The sequence below is a fragment of the Pygocentrus nattereri genome, chromosome 21 (assembly GCF_015220715.1).
Source record: "Pygocentrus nattereri isolate fPygNat1 chromosome 21, fPygNat1.pri, whole genome shotgun sequence".
Classification (NCBI taxonomy): Eukaryota; Metazoa; Chordata; class Actinopteri; order Characiformes; family Serrasalmidae; genus Pygocentrus; species Pygocentrus nattereri.
The window spans coordinates 33,537,619-33,556,678 of NC_051231.1; the positions used below are offsets into that span (position 1 = coordinate 33,537,619).

Here is a 19,060-nt window from a genome sequence, read left to right on the forward strand (position 1 = left end):
ACTGGGTTTCAAATGCCAGTCTTAACGGTCAGATGTATGAAAGTCTTCAGCTGCACTCCATAGCTATGAGATCCTTCAGCTCTGTTCATGAGCACTTGGCTTGTTTATTTTTAGAGTTATGCTTCTTTATTTTTTAGATGGTTATGGGATATAGCACTGTGCCTTTTAACTTACGGCGAATGCAATCCTGTCTGCTCTCCTTCTCGGATACTGTTTCTTCTGTGAGGCCTAATATTGTAATTAACATTTGAAGTTAACATTAGAATTGCTTACTCGTACTTTAATTGTACTTTAAGGTATGTCATGTAATTTTATTGCTGTCTAATGAAATTGCAGTATATTTTCATCTTTAAGCTTTACGAAGTATAGACAAAAGAAAGAGATCTGAATGATTTACTCCTTCTGTTTCAGAAGTTAAGGTAGAAATTTAAGCAGATAAGTCTGTTTTGTTAATTACTGTTTTCACCTTCACAGCCCTTGGCTTTCGTGACTGACTGGGTGATCGACAGCATCAGAACGCTTTCTTGAATGATGACGAAACAACGTTGCTTCACCTGGACATGTGAGTGCTAGTTAATACGTTCAAACTCAGATCAACATGCTTAGATTTTTTTTATTCTGTATATTTATGCACACTGTGTAATTATATATCATTTAATCATTTGTTTATTGTACAGGGTCTATTCTCTTATGAATAAGAAATTACAGGAAAAAAATGATAAAATTATAAAATCTCATGTCATTAGACAGAATCTCTAACAATACCAGGCAAGCAAAGAACCATAAATACCTCATACTCTGAGTTATTTCCTGCTCTCTGTGAATTCTAGTCTCTGGAGGAAAAAAAATCCTTCAGTTTTAATGATGATTTTTCAGAAACTGATCTTTATTATTGTAATGGTTTTTGCATTGTAATTGCTTGTATGTTTCCATGCTTGTTCTCCATCAGTGCTCTAAAATAGTTATGGTTAACTTAACCATATTGGTAAAGTTATGGTAAACTTACATTATTCACTTTCTTTATCAGTAACAAACCACAAACAAAGTGTGGTTAATCAAATTCACTTCAGCCTCAACAAGTAATACATAATGTTTAGAAGTGGTTAATGCCTGTGTAGTTTGTTCTTTTGTAAATGTTAAGCCAATAATGAACAGCTGCTTTAATTAACATCAACAAGTAGTTAACAGAAAAAAGATTGATATGGAGTTCTTTTCTAAAGGTCCATTCAAACTTGCACCTGAACATTTCACATGTTTGGGCATTGAGGTAACAAAAAACAGCAGAAAACCTGATTAAGGTGAATTGGCAGAACAGAATTAAACAGCTGAAGGAGAACATAGAGGCTTGGAAAACTCTCCCTTTATCAATGGTGGGCAGAATCGATGCCATTAAAATGGTCACACTTCCTCGATTTCTTTATTTGTTTCAATCCGCAGGTGCGTTCATCCCACATAGTTACTTCAAACAATTGAACAGTGTCATTACTTCATTTATATGGAATTACAAAGCTGCCAGAATCTCATAGAAGCATTTATGTAAACTAAAACCTGATTTTAGACTTTATTATTGGGCAGCCCCTTTAAGCGTCCTCTCTTTTTGGCGAAAACATCCATCAGATCAAGAAAGTGAAATTCCCTCTTGGCTGTCCGTTGAACGTTCTGTGTATCAAAATACCTTTCTGTTAAGTTTTCTTAACAGTCCGATTCAAATGCAGAAATCTTTAAACAGCAACAATTTCATGATCCAAACATACTTAAAGCACCCAGTATGTACATAGATAATCCAATATGTAACAACCACAACTTTCCAGCAGCACTGAAGGATGCTATCTTCTTGCAATGGAAAAACAGAGGTCTAAAAACACATTTAGCTGAATTTGAAACCAAACCACATCATTCACCTTCGGAGAAGATTCTTTCTATCTGTCCAAATACAAAAGTGATGTCCCCACCTACTGTGCAGCTTTTCTTTCTGTTTTGAGTAACTCTACCCAAACAATGTGATTTTAAGAGCTGTGTTTACTGCCATCGTGTGTAAAGAACGTTGCTGTGCAGGAGTCAGTTTTTAGTTGAAGGCTTTTACTATGTTCACATAACTGTCTGTTACATTATCTTATTAATGTAATTATTTGTTGCCTGTTTTTTTTCTTTATCATTATTACTGGTTTTTTTTCATCCCCCCGCCCTTTGATATATGATATTTATCTGTTTTTCTTTTTATATGCAACACAAACATAATTACAACATATACATAATGTCTTTGAGTTGTATTTGGAAAACCAAATAAAAATATTTCTGAAAAAAAAGAGTAGTTAACAGTGAATGGTGATGATCAAATTTTAGTTGTTATCACATTGGTGGTAATTAGTGGTAATATTAATAGGCCCGTTTTATATCACATGTTGTGAACTGGATCCTGGTCAGCAGTCACCAACTTTCTGCAGAGTCAATTGCAAAAGACCTCCAAACTTCATGTGGCCTTCAGATCAGCTCAAAAACAGCATAGAGAGCTTCATGGAATGGGTTTCCATGGCTGAGCAGCTGCATCCAAGTCTTACATCACTAAGCACAATGCAAAGTGTGTAATGAGCCAGTTTGATGTGGAAGAACTTGACCGGCCTGCACAGAGTCCTGACCTCAACCCCATAGAACACCTTTGGGATGAATGAGAGCGGAGACTGTGAGCCAGGCCTTCTCATCCAACATGAGTGTCTGACCTCACAGATGTGCTTCTGCAAGAATGGTCAAAAATTCCCATAAACACACTCCTAACCCTTGTGGAAAGCCTTCCCAGAAGAGCTGAAGCTGTTATAACTGAGCCGACATCATATTAAACCCTATCGGAACAATTCCTAATAAAAAAGAAAGAAAGAAAGAAAAAAAAGCCCTCAGTGATCATGGTTTGCAAGTGATGGTTCAGGAATTTTTTGAGATTATATATGTATTTAGGAAATGTTATTTTTATAGTTATCCATTTATTATTTATGAATATGTAGATTAATAAAGTTCATGTTCTTGCATCAGCACAAAAAATAGCTAAAATTTTGATGTGCTTCTTATGAATCATTTACAATGTTATAAATTGTTAACAACATGTTATAATCTGTTTAGAATGAACTCTAAAAGATAAAAAAACACCAGTTACAATGTCCCCCTTAAGTGTGGATTAAAATTAATATGAATATGCTGAATGTAATTCTAGTGTTTTTGCAATAGCATGTTAATACGCAGTGTGCTCTTACTACGTACTTCAGAGCCTTCTGCTGTGTTTCACATATTAAAACAGCACTTTGAATCCTGAGCAGTGTTTTTCTGTATATCATGTGAAACACCGGTTCACTAACTATGCTTTTTTTGTCAAATTTAATGTGGCCTGTTTTTTGTATTAAACAAGGGTTTGCATCATGTGCACTAGCAAGTCTTCTGTAAATACTTGAATAACGATATTACAAGAAAAAATGTCATACAAAAAGGTGACTAGAGTCTCTGTCTCAGTTTACTATGTTAGTTTGTTTTGGTGAGGTGAAAAAAACACAGACACTTCATTGTGTTTGCTAAAGTTTTATTCAACTGAACTGCGCCGCATGGACATTAAACAAGTTATACATGTCATCACTTGTTGGTGTCCCAGGTCTTCATTCTTTATTCTGCCACATCCTTGCCCTAAAATACATGTATGTTATTAGTGAAATTCTACTTGCTAAAGACTTTTTCTGTGTTCTGTGTAATGGTATCTTGACTCACAAGAGCAGCAATAATGTGGATTATAAAACATGTTAGAACACTTTGAAAGAACACTGATCTATGCCAGTGAACATGCCAGTAAAATGCCTATTTTACAAAATGGGTCTCTTCTTTTGTTTTTTAGGTTTTTAGATTTTTTTTTATTTTTAAGAATGTATGAGATGATGTGTTTATAAAAAAACTTTTAATATAATAGCATTTAAAATAAAGTTACACATCAGTACTTTAAATAAGTAAATTGTTACCTTTCCAGCATCTCGGCTCTTGGCTCTCAGCTTGTTGACCTGGGACTCAGCGATGTCAGCACGCTCCTGAGATTCCTCCAGCTCATGCTGCACCTTCCTGAACCTGGACAGGTGAGTGTTTGCCTGCTCCTCCTGTGAGTGAAAAGCATCACTTAATGTAATGCTTATGTATGAGTAGAACATCTGCATGTGCTCATCTGCATGATCTTTTTATTTATTGCATTGCACTGAATACACACAAAACACTAAATGGAACACTTACAGCTTCCTCAGCCTGTCTCTTGTAGGCCTTCACTTTGAGCTGCAGCTTGTCCACCAGATCCTGCAGTCTGTTCACATTCTTCTTGTCTTCCTCAGTCTGCAAAGGTCCTTGATTTAAGGTTTTGTCTTTGTCTAATAATTATTCTTATGTCTGTAAGTCAATTGGTTAATACTTTACCTGGTAGGTGAGTTCTTTCACTCTCCTCTCGTATTTGCGGACTCCTTTAACAGCATCAGCGCCGCGTCTCTGCTCACCTTCAACCTCAGTCTCCAGCTCACGCACCTAGATCAAGTTTAATATATATTCAAACTGATGAAAAATTGACTTGTTGCAAAATTAGTGGCGTTTCAAGAGTGCAACACACCCTAGACTCCAGTTTCTGGAGCTGTTTCTTTCCACCCTTCATGGCAAGGCTCTCAGCCTCATCCAGACGATGCTGTAGATCTTTGACTGTAACTTCAAGGTTCTTCTTCATCCTCTCCAGGTGAGCACTGGTGTCCTGTTCTTTCTTCAGCTCCTCTGCCATCATGGCAGCCTAGAACATATGAAATGTAATTGATTTAGTTTTTTTATATATATATAAGTTGTAATGGGTGCAACATCTGTGCAGTTAAACACTCACATCAGTGATAGCCTTCTTGGCTTTCTCTTCAGCATTTCTTGCCTCCTGGACTGTATCATCCACCTCACCTTGAATCTGCACCAGATCAGCCTCAAGCTTCTTCTTGGTGTTGATTAGACTGGTATTCTGCAGAAAAGGAATAACAGTGAAGTCCTTAAGGTGATTTAGCAAGGAATGTAAAGGAACAGCAAACTTATGAGCTGGTAGAACATACCTGAGAGTGCAGTAGTGCCACACGCTCACTGACATCAACCAGCTCTTGTTCAGCCACTTTGCGGCCTCTCTCTGTCTGCTCCAGTGCAGCTCTCAGCTCCTCAATCTCTGCCAGCATCAGGTTATTCCTGCGCTCCACCATGGCAACCTGCTCCTTCATGTCTTCCTGTCCTCTTACAGCCTCATCAAGGTGCAGTTGGGCATCCTTATGTGAAAGGAATGTTATTTAGTTGTCTCAACATAAAACGTTTATAAATTGAAACAAGGAAGTCTTGGAGGTTCACCTTGAGCTGTCCTTGGACGTTCCTGAGCTGTTTCTGTGCCTCAGAAGCCTGACGGTTTGCATGGCTCAGCTGAATCTCCATCTCATTGAGATCTCCTTCCATTTTCTTCTTGACTCTTAAGGCATCATTTCTGCTCCTGACCTCAGAGTCCAGAGTGCTCTGCATGGACTCCATCACCCTCTGACTGTTCCTCTTGATCTGCTCCATCTCCTCATCCTTCTCAGCAAGCTTCCTGTCAATTTCGCTCTTTACTTGGTTGAGCTCAAGCTGGACACGAAGTATCTTGGACTCCTCATGTTCAAGTGTACCCTGAAGAATATTGATAAATATTGATTAACTTGGTGCAAACCAAATTCTATGTTTGCGTTACGTTATGTGAGGTTATGTATAAAAGAACCTCGGCTTCTTCAAGAGCAGTCTGGATTTCTGATTTCTCAGTCTCCACTGTTTTCTTTGCCTTCTCCAGCTCATGGATGGTCTTACCAGTCTCACCGATCTGTTCAGTCAGGTCAGAAATCTCCTCTGTAAAAATGAGAAGAATATTGGCTTTTCTGTTTAGCTTTTTTTTCTCTATTTTAACATATATTCTACTAATGTGTGTGAGTGTTTGTGTTACATACGCTGCAAATTCTTGTTTTCCCTTTTAAGGGTCTCCAACTGATCAAGAGCTTCCTCGTATGAGTTCTTCATCTTAAAGAGTTCAGTGCTGAGAGAGCGCGCTTCTTTCTGAGCTCCCTCCAGCTCAGCTTGACCTTCCTCATACTTCTGCTTCCATTCTGCCAGCACCTGAAAATAACAGTAAACGTCAAACGACCGTCCTCCCTGATCGGTTTAGGATAATTTCACTATGGATTACTGTAAGTCAACAAATCATTCACCTTGTCAAAGTTCCTCTGCTTTTTGTCAAGATTGGCAGCCAGAGCGTTGGCTCTCTCAACATCAATCATGAGGTCCTCCACTTCACCCTGCAGTCTTTGCTTGGTCTTCTCCAGAGAGGCACACTTAGAATTCACAGCTTCAATGGATTCTTCGGCATCTTGTAGACGCTGAGCAAGCTTTTTCCTGAGGAGACCAAGTTATGTAATGTTACATCTTTATTAACCCTGTACTGTAAGTCCTTTATATTTAGTTTTTTAATTTTTGCATTTACTTACTTGGCTTCTTCAAGCTCCTCAGTACGCTGAATAGCATCTGTCTCATATTTGCTTCTCCACTGAGCCACTTCACTGTTGGCCTTGGACATTCCACGCTGCAGCTCAGCCTTGGCCTCCTGCTCTTCCTCAAACTGCTCTCTGAGCAAGTCACAGTCATGACGTGCTGACTGGACAGCATGAGCCAGAGCGTTCTTTGCCTGAAATGTAGCATACATTTGTAAAAACTTGCTAAAATTTACTTGTTTTTTAGTAGATTTTAAAATGTATATCAAATAAACACGTTGTCAAATACTACATTTTAATAGTACCTTGACTTCTTCCTCAATGTGTCTCTTGAGTTCCTCGATTTGCTGTGTGTAAGCTTGTTTTCCTCTGGTCAGCTGAGAAACAAGTGCTTCCTTCTCCTCCAGCTGACGGGTAAATTCACCTTGGATATGTTTCAGACAAATTAAGTTACAAATGTCAAGATAACATTGAACTGTTTCACCTGTTCAGTTGTTTTTGCTTTAATTACCATTCTCAGTCTGAAGTCTTGCTCTTTGAGCACTCAAGTCATTCAGTTGACGGAGATGTTCATCATTTTTAGCTTTGAATTCACTCAGCTGGTCCTCAAGAGTACGACACATCTTCTCTAGATTTCCCTAGAAATGTAATACATAGTGAAATGAATGAAAATTAAGAAGGATGCTGGTATCTTGAGTTTTGGAAATGTGTAGACCATTTAAAAAGTTTTATTAAATTCTTTATAGGAAATGAAGTGTGTACTCTTTCAAACACATTTCATGCAACTTGGCTTTGTTTCAAAGCTAACTAAATACCCTGAGTTTATAAATTGTATTTCTCTTCTTAATGTCAAATGAACACACCTTTGCTTTGGCCACAGCCTCCATGTTACTGGACAGGTCATCTATCTCCATCTTGTATTCACTCTTCTCCTTCTCCAGCTTCTGTTTGACCCTTTGAAGGTTGTCGATCTGCTCTCCAAGCTCAGCAACACTGTCAGCTTGTTTCTTGCGGAGGGCAGCAGCTGTGGCTTCATGCTGCAGAGTGGACTCTTCCAGATCACGCCGCAGCTTCTGGAACTCTGCTTCACGCTTCTTGTTCATCTCCATCTGAGCAGCTGTGGCTCCACCAGCCTCCTCGAGCCTCTCACTGATCTCTTCAAGTTCCCTGGAGAGATCAGCTCTCTGCTTCTCAACTTTAGCACGAGCTGCACGCTCAGCCTCAATTTCCTCTTCTAGCTCTTCAATACGAGCCTGAAAGAAAGATTTTCAGTCATTAGATATATGTGTTAGATGTATAAATAGATTACGTTAAATGTAGCTTAATTGAATGTTACGTTTCTGCAGAGACGAATTACCTGGAGCTCCTTAATCTTCTTCTGAAGCTGAGCACCCAAGGATTGTTCATCTTCAATTTTGCTCAGATGTTGGCTGATTTCAAAGTCTTTCCTGTCATGAAAATGGCATAGAATACACCCTTATTTCATCTCATTTGAACAAATGAATTATTTGTTATCTACACTGTATGGCAGTGTATATACTTTTTGATCTTCTCTTCAGATTGCTGCTTTTCATTCTCCAGGTCCATTATGGACTCCTGTGCCAGTTTCAAGTCACCCTCAAGCTTCCTCTTGGCTCTTTCAAGGTCCATGCGGAGTTTTTTCTCCTGCTCCAATGAACCTTCAAGCTATATTTTATGGAAAGCAGAGATTCTGAGGATTGCGCAGAAGGACTGTAGAGTACATTTATTGTATATATTGTTGTTTGATCTTACATCATCCACTTGTTGTTCAAGCTTTGTCTTGGATTTGGTCAGAGTGTTGACTTTGTCTTCCTCTGCCTGCAGATCATCAAGAGTTTGCTGGTGTGCTTCTTGGAGGGCTTTCTTCTCCTTGGTGAGCTTGGCAATGCTCTCATCCTGAGAGGCCATCTCCTCAGTCAGGTTCTTGACCTGTGTGAAGCCGTTTTGAAACATTAATTTATCTATAAGTTTGCGGGGGGAGCTGTCTTACTGTTTGTAAAGCTTACACATCTATGAGTCCTGCTCAGGTCATGAGATTCAACAGGATTACACTACGGTTTTTATATATTCAGCGTTACCTTATTCTCAGTGGCATGTTTCTCCTTCTCCACTTTAGCCAAGGTGAGTTCCAAATCATCAATGTCCTTCTTCAACTCAGAGCACTCATCCTCCAGTTTCCTCTTCTTGGCGGTCAGCTCAGCATTGATTTCCTCCTCATCCTCCAGTCTTTCAGTTGTCTCTTTGAGTTTGGCCTCAAGCTGGATCTTGCTTTTGATGAGCCCCTCACATCTTTCCTCAGCATCAGCCAGATTCTCTGTTTCCTGTTAGTTATAAGGTTTTTTTAATTATTTGTCATCATCCACCAACTTTCGCAATTTGCCAGGTTCATTGTAAATACTTACAGATGTTACTGCCAGTTGCAGGTCATTTTTCTCCTGAAGAAGTGACACCATCTTCTCTTCAAGGTCTTTCTTCTTGGCCAGTGCTTTTGCCAGATCCTCCTTCATTTTCTCATAGTTTTCTTTCATGGCAGCCATTTCTTTCTCTGTCTCTGCGCTCTTCAGAAGAGGCTTGATCTTGAAGTACAGCTTCATCCATGGCCAGTGTTTCACATTCATGAATGAACGGATGTTGTATTGAATGCTATAGATGGACTCTCTGAAAAAGAAGATGACTCGGTTTATGGAGCGCCGTACTCAGTCTTACATGACTTACGTTAATTATTTTAGAGCATTTGCAACTCCATGTGATGTAAGGCAAGTGTGTTCATCCAAAAATAGTATACCTCCTCTCCATCATCTTGACAAACTCCCTTCTCATAAGGTAGCCACGGCACAAAGCCTGAGTCATGGTTACCAGTGAAGCCAGTTTCTCATCTCGCATCTCCTCAAGAGTACCCAGCAGACCAGCTTTGAAAAACACCTACCAACAGATGATGACATTTTTTAAATTCTAATTACTGAATATTTCTCAGTTCTTTTAAAAATATTCCTACGCATTCATGTGATTTGGCTAACATCTGACATTAATTTGGGTGTCTACAGAAATATTATAATCTTTCATCTTTGTAAAATGATAATTTGTCATACATTTTTTTTATAGAACAGGTTATTGAGATTAGTTTTAGAAACTTGGAAACTACAGAGTTTACCAGTGCAGACCCCCAACTCCTCACCCTTCTAACAACATTGCTCTACCATGCTTCATAGTGAGACATTAAAGTAGGCACTCAAATTTTCAAAAGATAACAGACACATACAAATGAAATATCTTTTAAATGATAGTTTTAGCTAACAGTATCACTCACCTTGGTGTGCCCAAACTTGTACTGGGTGTGGTCCACATCAATGGAGCCCAAGAGTTTCTCTGAGGCTTTTTTATTGTCAATGAACTGTCCCTCTGGGATGACACTGGCATTCAAGACTTTGTATCTGTATGAAATATAATTGTTCAGTGTCTGCTTTGCATTCATTTTGAAAGTAGTTTAATTATACTCAAGAAATCAAAAGCAACGACTAGGAAGATTTTGTATCTGTATTAAAAATGATTCAGTGAACATCTCAGTTTAGAGTTAATTTATAAAATTTAACCTTCGTGAAACAGTAGTAAGAAAATAACCTTTGCTTGAAGTCACCATAGAGGATTCTGCTGGGGAATCCCTTTCTGCAGATTCTGATACCCTCCAGCACACCATTACACCTCAGCTGGTGGATAACTAGGAAATTCTCCATTAGACCTAAAGGGATAATAGTTGTATTTTAATGTACATGTTTTGGTTATAGTTCATAAACCCTTTACTCTTTGCAAGGAATCAACTTATCAAGGGTATCTACCTGGAGTCTTGCTCTCATTAGGAATCAAGCAGCGGACAAAGTGAGGGTGAGTGCTCCTCAAGTTGGTCATCAGCTTGGCCAAGTTCTCCTGTGGATTTTGTGTCATGACAGTGTCTGTTAACTAAGGTCATGCAGACTGGCACATGCACCCTCTTCTAATATTCATATCTTATTTCAGTATAAAAGTGTTTTACCCTGAACAGAGCAGACACAGTCTGGAAGGAACCGCCCTTCTTTTTCCCACCCTTCTTACCACCTTTTCCACCAGCATCTATAAATAAAAGAATCATTAATCATTTTGATAGTATATTTATTGCAGCATATTTAGGTAATTAACATTAATACATAAATATAATATGTAATTGACCATTTATGTACAATTCTTTTTTTGAGCAGATCACTATTAGTTCTCAAATATAATTTATATATTTTTTTTTTTATTTATGTATACGTTTTTTATCTCCTTACCATCGGCACCAGCGTGACCTGCATACAGAAGGGCCAGAAGTTTGTTGGCTGACTTCTGGTACAGCTGCACAACAGAGTCATTCAGGGGGTCCTTGTTCTTGTCCAACCAGCCACTGATGTTGTAGTCCACAGTGCCGGCATAGTGCACCAGAGAGAAGTGGGCTTCTGCTTTGCCCTTGGCAGGCTTCGGCTTCTGGAAGGCGTTACATTTGCCAAGATGCTGGTCATGCAGTTTGTTCTTGAAGGATGTGTCTGTTGCCTTGGGGAACATGCACTCCTCTTCAAGGATGGAGAAGATGCCCATTGGCTAATGGTGACAGATTTTTTTATGAGTGATGGTGAGAGCAACATTGAAGTTTTAGTTCTGAAACTATTAATGTTTTATTGAACATTACCTTCTCAATAAGCTCAATGCAGGCAGCCAGATCCATACCAAAGTCAATGAACTCCCATTCAATTCCCTCTTTCTTGTACTCCTCTTGTTCCAGCACAAACATGTGGTGGTTGAAGAACTGTTGCAGTTTCTCATTTGTGAAGTTGATGCACAGCTGCTCCAAGCTGTTGAACTGTTACAGTACATTGATGTTTTAGATATTTTCAAAAAACCTGTGACATTTTCATAAGTATTAATGCTTATGGAATACACTTTGAACATGAATATTGGCAAATATTTACATCAAAGATCTCAAATCCAGCGATGTCCAGCACACCAATGAAGAACTGTCTTGGCTGTTTTGTGTCCAACATCTCGTTGATACGAACGACCATCCACAAGAACATTTTCTCATAGATGGACTTGCAAAGAGCCATTGTTGAATTGTTGACCTGTAGAGTTCAAAAGTATTCTTTGTTCCTCTGTAGATTTTTTAAAATATAAAACCTTTATTTTTAAATTTTTTTTATAAAAGAGACTTACCTGAGGTACAGTCTGGCCTTTGGTCACAAACTCATTTCCGACCTTGACTCTGGGGTAGCACAAAGCTTTCAGCATGTCAGCTGAGTTCAAGCCCACAAGGTAGGCGATTTTATCAGCCACTGAAGATAAATGTTAAAATGTTTCTTATTAGGAATTGATGCAAATGCTTCTAATTAAGCCAAATTTATCTTGTGATTTACCCTCAGTGCCGTCAGGCTCAGCCTGCTCCTCTCTCTGCTTCTGCTTGAACTTCATGTTGCCGTGATGCATCACAGCACCAGTCAGTTTGTAGATGTTAATTTTCTCATCAGCAGTGAAGCCCAGAATGTCAATAGCAGTCTGTGTTTGGTGAAACAGATTTGATGGACCAGAATGAGGCATATTTTAAAAAAAAACATCTGAAGTTCAGTGAAGTTGTACTTACATCTGTGGCAATGAATTCTTCCACATCGTCGATGCTCTTAACTGTGATTTCACCCTGGCTGATCATATGGTAGTCATAGGGGTTGGTGGTGATGAGCAGTGCCTCTGTGTGAAAGACAAAATAAAGTCTTTAGACCAGATCAGTTCTACAACTAAACTAAGAAGAAATGGTAGCAATAAGACTTTTAGGTTCCGTACCAAGCAGCTCTGGCTTGTGTCCAGTCATGAGCTGGTAGAAGATGTGGTAGCTCCTCTCAGCAGACAGCTGGAAAGTGACTCTTGACTTTTCCAGTAGATCTGTTGATACATTTATAGCACTACTGGTTCTCATATTTTTTTTAAAATGTACTGTATATTCACTGTTTTTTTCAGTGAATGTTTCACAAGACAAGAACATTTGTAGGCAGTTTGAAACCCTTTGTGCATAGAATAAGAAGACTTAAAAAGAGTGGCAAAGTCACGTTACGCTTTTGAATGGATGGTCACATGTTAATATTCAGGAGCATGTTGTGGGTGTATCTTATTGCAATACAAATTCCCACTTAGGTATGCAGATATGTCATGTTCATTGGCAGTTACATATGAATCACATGAAACCATGCTTCACGTAAGTACATAACTGAACACACCCATAGTGAAACTTACAGGTTTCAATATCAGCTGAGGCCAGTTTGCCAGTTTGTCCAAAATGGATCCTGATGAATTTACCCTGGGAATTTGAAAGATGTTTTACTTCATTGAGTCTCTATATATTATTACAGTCTGTGAAGAGTTTCAACACTGTTTGTTTATACTTACAAAACGAGAGGAGTTGTCATTCCTGATAGTCTTGGCATTACCATAAGCTTCCAGCAGGGGGTTCGCTGCAATGATTTGGTCCTCCAGCGAACCCTAGAGATGGGAATAGACATTGTAGTGAGGAGTTCCCACACAAATGCTTTCAGAATCCTGAAATAGTGACTCATTTACCTGCATTTTGCCTGGAACAGGCTCTGCCTTCTTCTGTGTAGTCATACCAACTGTTGCAAAGTACTGGATGACACGTTTGGTGTTCACAGTCTTTCCTGCACCAGATTCTCCACTGGGAAGAGAGATCCACAATACTACTATTAACTTTATAAGTGAGTAGATCATATGCCATCACTTCAGAAAGGAGCACTTCATGCTTCTTGTGTTTATCAGCATAAGGAACATACACACAATTAGGTGATTGCTGTTAGATTTAAAGTAAAGAAAGTTACTGTAAAAGAACTTTCATAGAGATGTAAGTCTGCACTTACGTAATCAGGACGGACTGGTTTTCACGATCTAAAGAGAAACATAAGCCACGTTATTCAAGTACCCAATTCACACAGGAGCAAATTTGAGCACTCTTTTGTGAAACTCAGGCAGGGAATGAATTAGTAAATCCTGTTTTCTAACAAGGAGGCAAACCGACATCTTACCAGTCAGCATGAACTGATAGGCGTTATCAGAGATGGAGAAGATGTGGGGTGGGGCTTCAATTCTCTTTTTGCCTCTGTATCCAGCCACAACAATGGCGTCATATACTGGGAGCCACTTGTAGGGGTTCACAGTGACGCAGAACAACCCTGAGTAGGTCTGAAGAAATGTCCAGAAGTCACTATCTCAGAACTTGTCATTCATAAATTGTCTTATTCAGTCATTCTTTGTTAAACTTACGTAGATCATCCATGCTGCGTAACGCTCTTTGAGGTTATACAGCACACAAGGCTCGTTGAGGTGGGTCATCATGGCCATGTCCTCAATTTTGTCGAATTTGGGAGGATTCATGGGAAACACTTCATCATCCTTCACTGTGAGGGTCTGTAAAATACAAAAGATTGTAGTGAGGGGCACTGTAGTTCATTTTGCTTTAAAATGAATGTAGGTCTATGCTGGGTAGTACATACACATGCATACCTGAAGTGAATAACTATTAAAATCATATTGATCACATCATAGAATGATTTCAAAATATTATTAATTGTAGGACAAAGTCAATAAATCTAAATTTAAATATGTAAATATAAACATTACCATGGTTCTTACATGAGAGGCATAAAATAAAAGATAAAGATAAATATAACTTGAAATAAATCTTCATCTATATTAAATATTTCTATATCTGGTTTCCTCAGCAGTTACATTCACAAGCGTTGGTACTTTTAGAGCTATAATCTTTTCATTATATTTATTTTCACTTACTTTGCCACACAGAGTGTCGACAGTGGCTTTGCCACCCTCTTTACTCTTTAGTGTACCCTTGAGGTACATCTCAGTGGGCTCACACACAAACACTGCTGTTTTAGCATCAAAAGGTCTGTTCTGGGCCTCAATCCTCTCCTTTTCTGACTTGCGGAGGTAGACGGCCGCCTTCCCAAAACATTCCATCTCTCCATCCCCCATGATGGCACGTTACTGTGGAGTCGAAATATGCAGTCATACTTTAATTGTTTTTCCATGGATGCTGTATTATATGTTATCTTTCACAAACATGTAATCATTGTGATAGTCATACATACATCCTTTCACATTTCTGTCCCATGCAATGCTTCTGATGTTTCTACTGTTTTTGTTGTGCACAGTAATTATTTTGGGTGGCCTTATATTTCTTCATAACAGAAGCTCTCAATATATGTTAGACTCTCAGTATATGTGAAAGTATTGTCTTCCTGCTTCATGTAAGTATTAAACAAATTGACAAAACTGCAGTAAAACATGCAGACACACACATACATTCAAATAAGATCTTAAGGTTTTGTCTTTCTAAGAACGATTGAACGGTACCTTTTTTGATGCCAATAGGAGAAAATAGCAGATTAGCTGGCAGATTGTGGACACTGAAAACAGTATAAGAAAAAATCAGATATTTTGTATTGAAGTTGAACTAACAACATTGGAAAATGGAAAAAAAATGCTGGACACCGTAACTTGCTCACCTTTGCTGGCTGCTTGGTGTAGCCTCTGTGCTTGGTGGAGCCTCTTATATAGCCCCATTAGTGTTCACTCAGCAGAAGTGTTTAGTTAGATATGGTCAGCGTCATGCAGTGTATTTCTGCTCTGTGTAGCAATACTAAGGACATACTGCTTCTGCAGATGTTCATGTTGCTAACGGGATCCTTTCAAAATGTACATGTACATGAAAAAATATTATTCAAATTAGATGACAGAGTCGTTATGTTATGTTTAATATTTGGGAAAACACAGTTATGACTGTGTTGTGGCACAAACCCAACAGGCTGTGTAGTGGGTTACTGTTCCCAAATATAAAGACAAATTAAAATAACTTTCTTATAGTCTCATTTATTTATTTATAAAATTCTCAATATTTATTTGATTTTGAAGTTAGTCATGAGGCGAAGTATTCTTTTCTTGTGTTTTAGTTCAGATGTAGAAGAGCACTCTGATTCCACAGGTGTTCTGTTTTAGTACCAGTGCACCATTAGCATTTTCTAAGAATATAAATCACCCTAGTCTTTTGCTGTATAAAGAAAATTCCCAAATGCTCAACTTTATATTAAATTCCATTATCTGTAAACAAAAATCTCTTAAAGAATTAAACATAAAACAAGTTAAAAAAGAAGTTATTTATTTGTGCTTGGAAATATTTAATCCTTTTTAAATGATCGTTTTTTTTCTACAGACATAATGGTAGTTCCTGTTAGCTTTTTGTTTTTATATATATATATATATATATACATATATATATATATATATACACAGTTGAATGCAACTGTTTGAATACCCCAGTCATATTTTTTCATTAAAAATAAATGAAAGCATCCTTTACAGAGAACACACTTAAAATGGCGGTTTTCTGCAGATTTTTGTCCACAGTTTATCTGCTGTATACAACACATTTGCAAAAACAATGCTACAAGCAAATAAACAGTAACCGTGCATATACATATAGAACATATACACATATTGTGTATATGACATGGGTTTATGGATCTAAAGTGTTTTCATAGTGCTCCTTTTTTTCATAGTGCTCCTTTTTTCATAGTGCTCCTTTTTTCATAGTGCTCCTTTTTTCATAGTGCTTCTAGTAGAGGATTAAATTAAAATGGAAAAGATTTATTGCGAGTGGCAGACCGTAATATTCCTTTCCAAATGAAATAAAATATGTTTTTGGCAGGCGCTTGTAAGGCAGTGAAAGTTTATAAGTCGCTTCATGTGATTAATTGGACTCATATTAAAATCATGAAACTCAATATTACCAGTTGACCTCTCTTATTTGGGATAAATGTAAATATAGCAGCCAATCTTGTTCTTAGTGGTCTGCAGCCAGCATCAAGCGTTCTTCTGTATGTCTGATTACGGTTTAAAAGAGTTTATTCATAGCCTGAGTTTAATTGAGTTTAATTAATGTAGTTTGATATTAGATTATTTTTGTGACTTTTTTAATGCTGTCTGGGATACTGATTTCACATGATGTTCACAAAGAAATTCAACGTTAGATTAAAATACAAAAAAACATTTATCTAAATGTAATATACAGCCTGGCAAGTCAATTTAACATTTTTAGTCAGTATAAGAGTCATTAGTGCATTTTAAATCCAAATTTCTGAGGAGTATCAGGTATAAGATAATACACTTTCATTTGAAAGAGAATGTCAAAGAAAAAAATAAGTAAAAGGATTTTCCAGAATTGGGGTTCAAAAGATGAAGAGGTACAAGAAGAATAGGACTCCAACGCTATAGGTCTAAAAGGATGTGTGGCTGTCAGGAAGCCCTCACTGAGAAAAGGAGATGGACACATCAAACAAAGAAGCTGAACATTGGACTGACCACCCCAGAGTCCCGATCTCAGCATCATTGAATGTGTTTGATTACTTCAGAAAATCCTCGACCAGCTTCTGAAGAATCTGTTCTTATATTTAGTTGTTATGGTATCTGTGCAATTAAAAAACAATTCCTGACATTGAAGAATGAATAACATGTACTTAAGGGCTGTTTTGACTGGATTAATAAATGAAGGGTCTTTTTGCCCAATCCTGTGTGCATGTACTAACATAGTTTTATATTAACTCAATATTTGCCTCTTAAATGCATTCAAGTATTGTAGGAAGTGGGCACAGCTGTATGTTGTATGGCTTGTAAGGTGTAAAGTGTAAATGACGTAGCTGTAGCTATACAGTAGTCGTCAGTTATATCTGATATTGCAATTTGTATTTTTACAGTTCTACAGTCAAATCCAGGTCCAAGTTCTGCTACCTTCTCAAAATGTCCTACTGCTCCTGCAGTAATGCACATATGTTATAAAATATTCGTACTGGTTGAGCTGACTTTAGTAGAATATAGAAGTCCATTTAGACACATTTTTAAAAAGTTTTTTTATAAAAGGTCAAATTGTTTATATAAGAGCTCTTTGATTCTGTGGTGTTTGTAGTTCAAGGGAGTTTTATGTATTTTGTAGTTTAAGGGTCTCATCATCTGTTGTCTGTGGCTTTTGCATTCTTAAAATAGTTTCTGCTTGTCGACTTGTGACATAGTGATTAACCCAGTATTTATGTTTTTAAAAAAGAGGAAAACAATCAGTTTCTGACTAAAAAGCATACTCTGATCTCACTCTTGCTTCTGTGTAGGTGGAGAGTTGTCATCGCTTGGTTTAATGAAGAGATCATTTACGATATCAAAGGTCAGTCATATTGTATGCTAACTTATGCTAACTAACTAACTGTGTGCTAACTAACAAGACAGTTGGTATGTGTACGTCCAGAGAAAAAAAAAACAAATAATAAAAACAAAGAAATTCATTTACCTACAGCCTCTTTTAGTTTTAGTTTTCTTCCCCTACTTTCTGCTGCATTGTCTTGTCCTTTTTGGCCTATGGAAATTATAACGACCAAGCAGAATTTTGATAGGTTCACCTGATAGGTGAATTCCTTCGCTCTCCTCACAAACCTATGGACTCCTTAAATAATTTTAGTCTAAAATGAGTAAAATTGTCAGCTAATACTGAGGAAAGCCCTTTTATAAGCAGGTCTGTCTAAACTTGTGATTAGTAGTGTGCATATTTCTAGTAGTGTGAATTAGTAGTGTGAATACTTCCATTCAAATACTGTAATCAATTATTACATAACAGTTGTTATTTTGGGAACAACAAGACTTTATGACATGGTGAAAAAAAGGTATAAAGAAATGTGGGCATCATTTTTTCAAATTGAGACATTCCAGATACAAATTTTTAACATCATATAAGAATCATTTTATACATGTAGTGTGGCTAAAGAATATGTGATGATTTGCTGTAAGAAAATCGGGTCTTAAGGTTAACTCCCCTATTTAATGGCTTTTGGCATTAATAAGAAAACTTGATCAGATGTGAAGAAGCCCTCCAAGGTCGCTGGTGTTCTGTTGCAGGGTCACTGTGAGCTTTGCATATTATAAATAGATAAATTGCTTTACTTTTTCCAGACAGACTGAATGCACTAAACTGCATGTATTTTAAGACTGCGATGACCATAAAAAAGCAATCACATGCCAGTTTAGCTTTGTTACATATTACATTTTCCAAATTCAATTTGTAACAGATTCTGACAAAAAGTCATACATTTTTGAAAGGTTGTTTTTTTGGCTCTAATTTTCGCCAGCAGGGGATCAAATAAGCATAGCAAAATTACTGAGTCAGATTTATTGCGCGTGCCAGGCCATAACATTTGCAACCAAAATGAAAATAGGATGCTTTTTGGCAGATACTCTTGAATGTGCTAAACTGAGAATATGATACTCTGTATCACAAATTTTATGGTCTTATTAGGAATAAACACAAATATAGCAACCAGCACAGCAATGCTTTCAGGAGTCTGCTGTGGGCTTAGGTTATACACACTATTATTTAGTCTATTCCTGAAGGCTGTACAAAG

At 37.6% G+C, this 19,060-nt stretch overlaps 1 protein-coding gene and 1 long non-coding RNA gene across 2 annotated transcripts in view; one reads left to right on the plus strand and one right to left on the minus strand.

The window, feature by feature from the left end:
* The first annotated feature begins 470 nt into the window (after window positions 1–470).
* The window catches only part of LOC119261933, a 54,317-nt gene continuing 35,727 nt past the window's right edge, over window positions 471–19,060 (plus strand). The window contains exon 1 of the long non-coding RNA XR_005129293.1: window positions 471–562. This is a non-coding gene — a long non-coding RNA (uncharacterized LOC119261933). The remainder of the gene's footprint in view (window positions 563–19,060) is intronic.
* Window positions 3,546–15,031, minus strand: LOC108444092 (myosin heavy chain, fast skeletal muscle-like). The gene is made up of 40 exons (XM_017725065.2): window positions 14,979–15,031; window positions 14,397–14,609; window positions 13,872–14,015; window positions 13,634–13,790; window positions 13,469–13,496; window positions 13,158–13,269; window positions 12,987–13,079; window positions 12,834–12,897; window positions 12,387–12,485; window positions 12,190–12,293; window positions 11,966–12,104; window positions 11,766–11,884; window positions 11,525–11,674; window positions 11,245–11,415; window positions 10,850–11,156; window positions 10,576–10,652; window positions 10,382–10,469; window positions 10,167–10,284; window positions 9,856–9,979; window positions 9,334–9,470; window positions 8,951–9,206; window positions 8,627–8,869; window positions 8,301–8,477; window positions 8,068–8,213; window positions 7,885–7,975; window positions 7,391–7,780; window positions 7,039–7,165; window positions 6,833–6,951; window positions 6,525–6,721; window positions 6,249–6,432; window positions 5,991–6,156; window positions 5,768–5,892; window positions 5,371–5,679; window positions 5,088–5,291; window positions 4,874–4,999; window positions 4,616–4,786; window positions 4,429–4,533; window positions 4,252–4,347; window positions 3,990–4,121; window positions 3,546–3,663 (listed from the first exon to the last, which is right to left on the minus strand). The coding sequence occupies exons 2-40, from the start codon at window positions 14,595–14,597 to the stop codon at window positions 3,643–3,645; spliced, it is 5,817 nt and encodes a 1,938-aa protein (XP_017580554.1). The 5' UTR covers window positions 14,598–14,609; window positions 14,979–15,031; the 3' UTR covers window positions 3,546–3,642.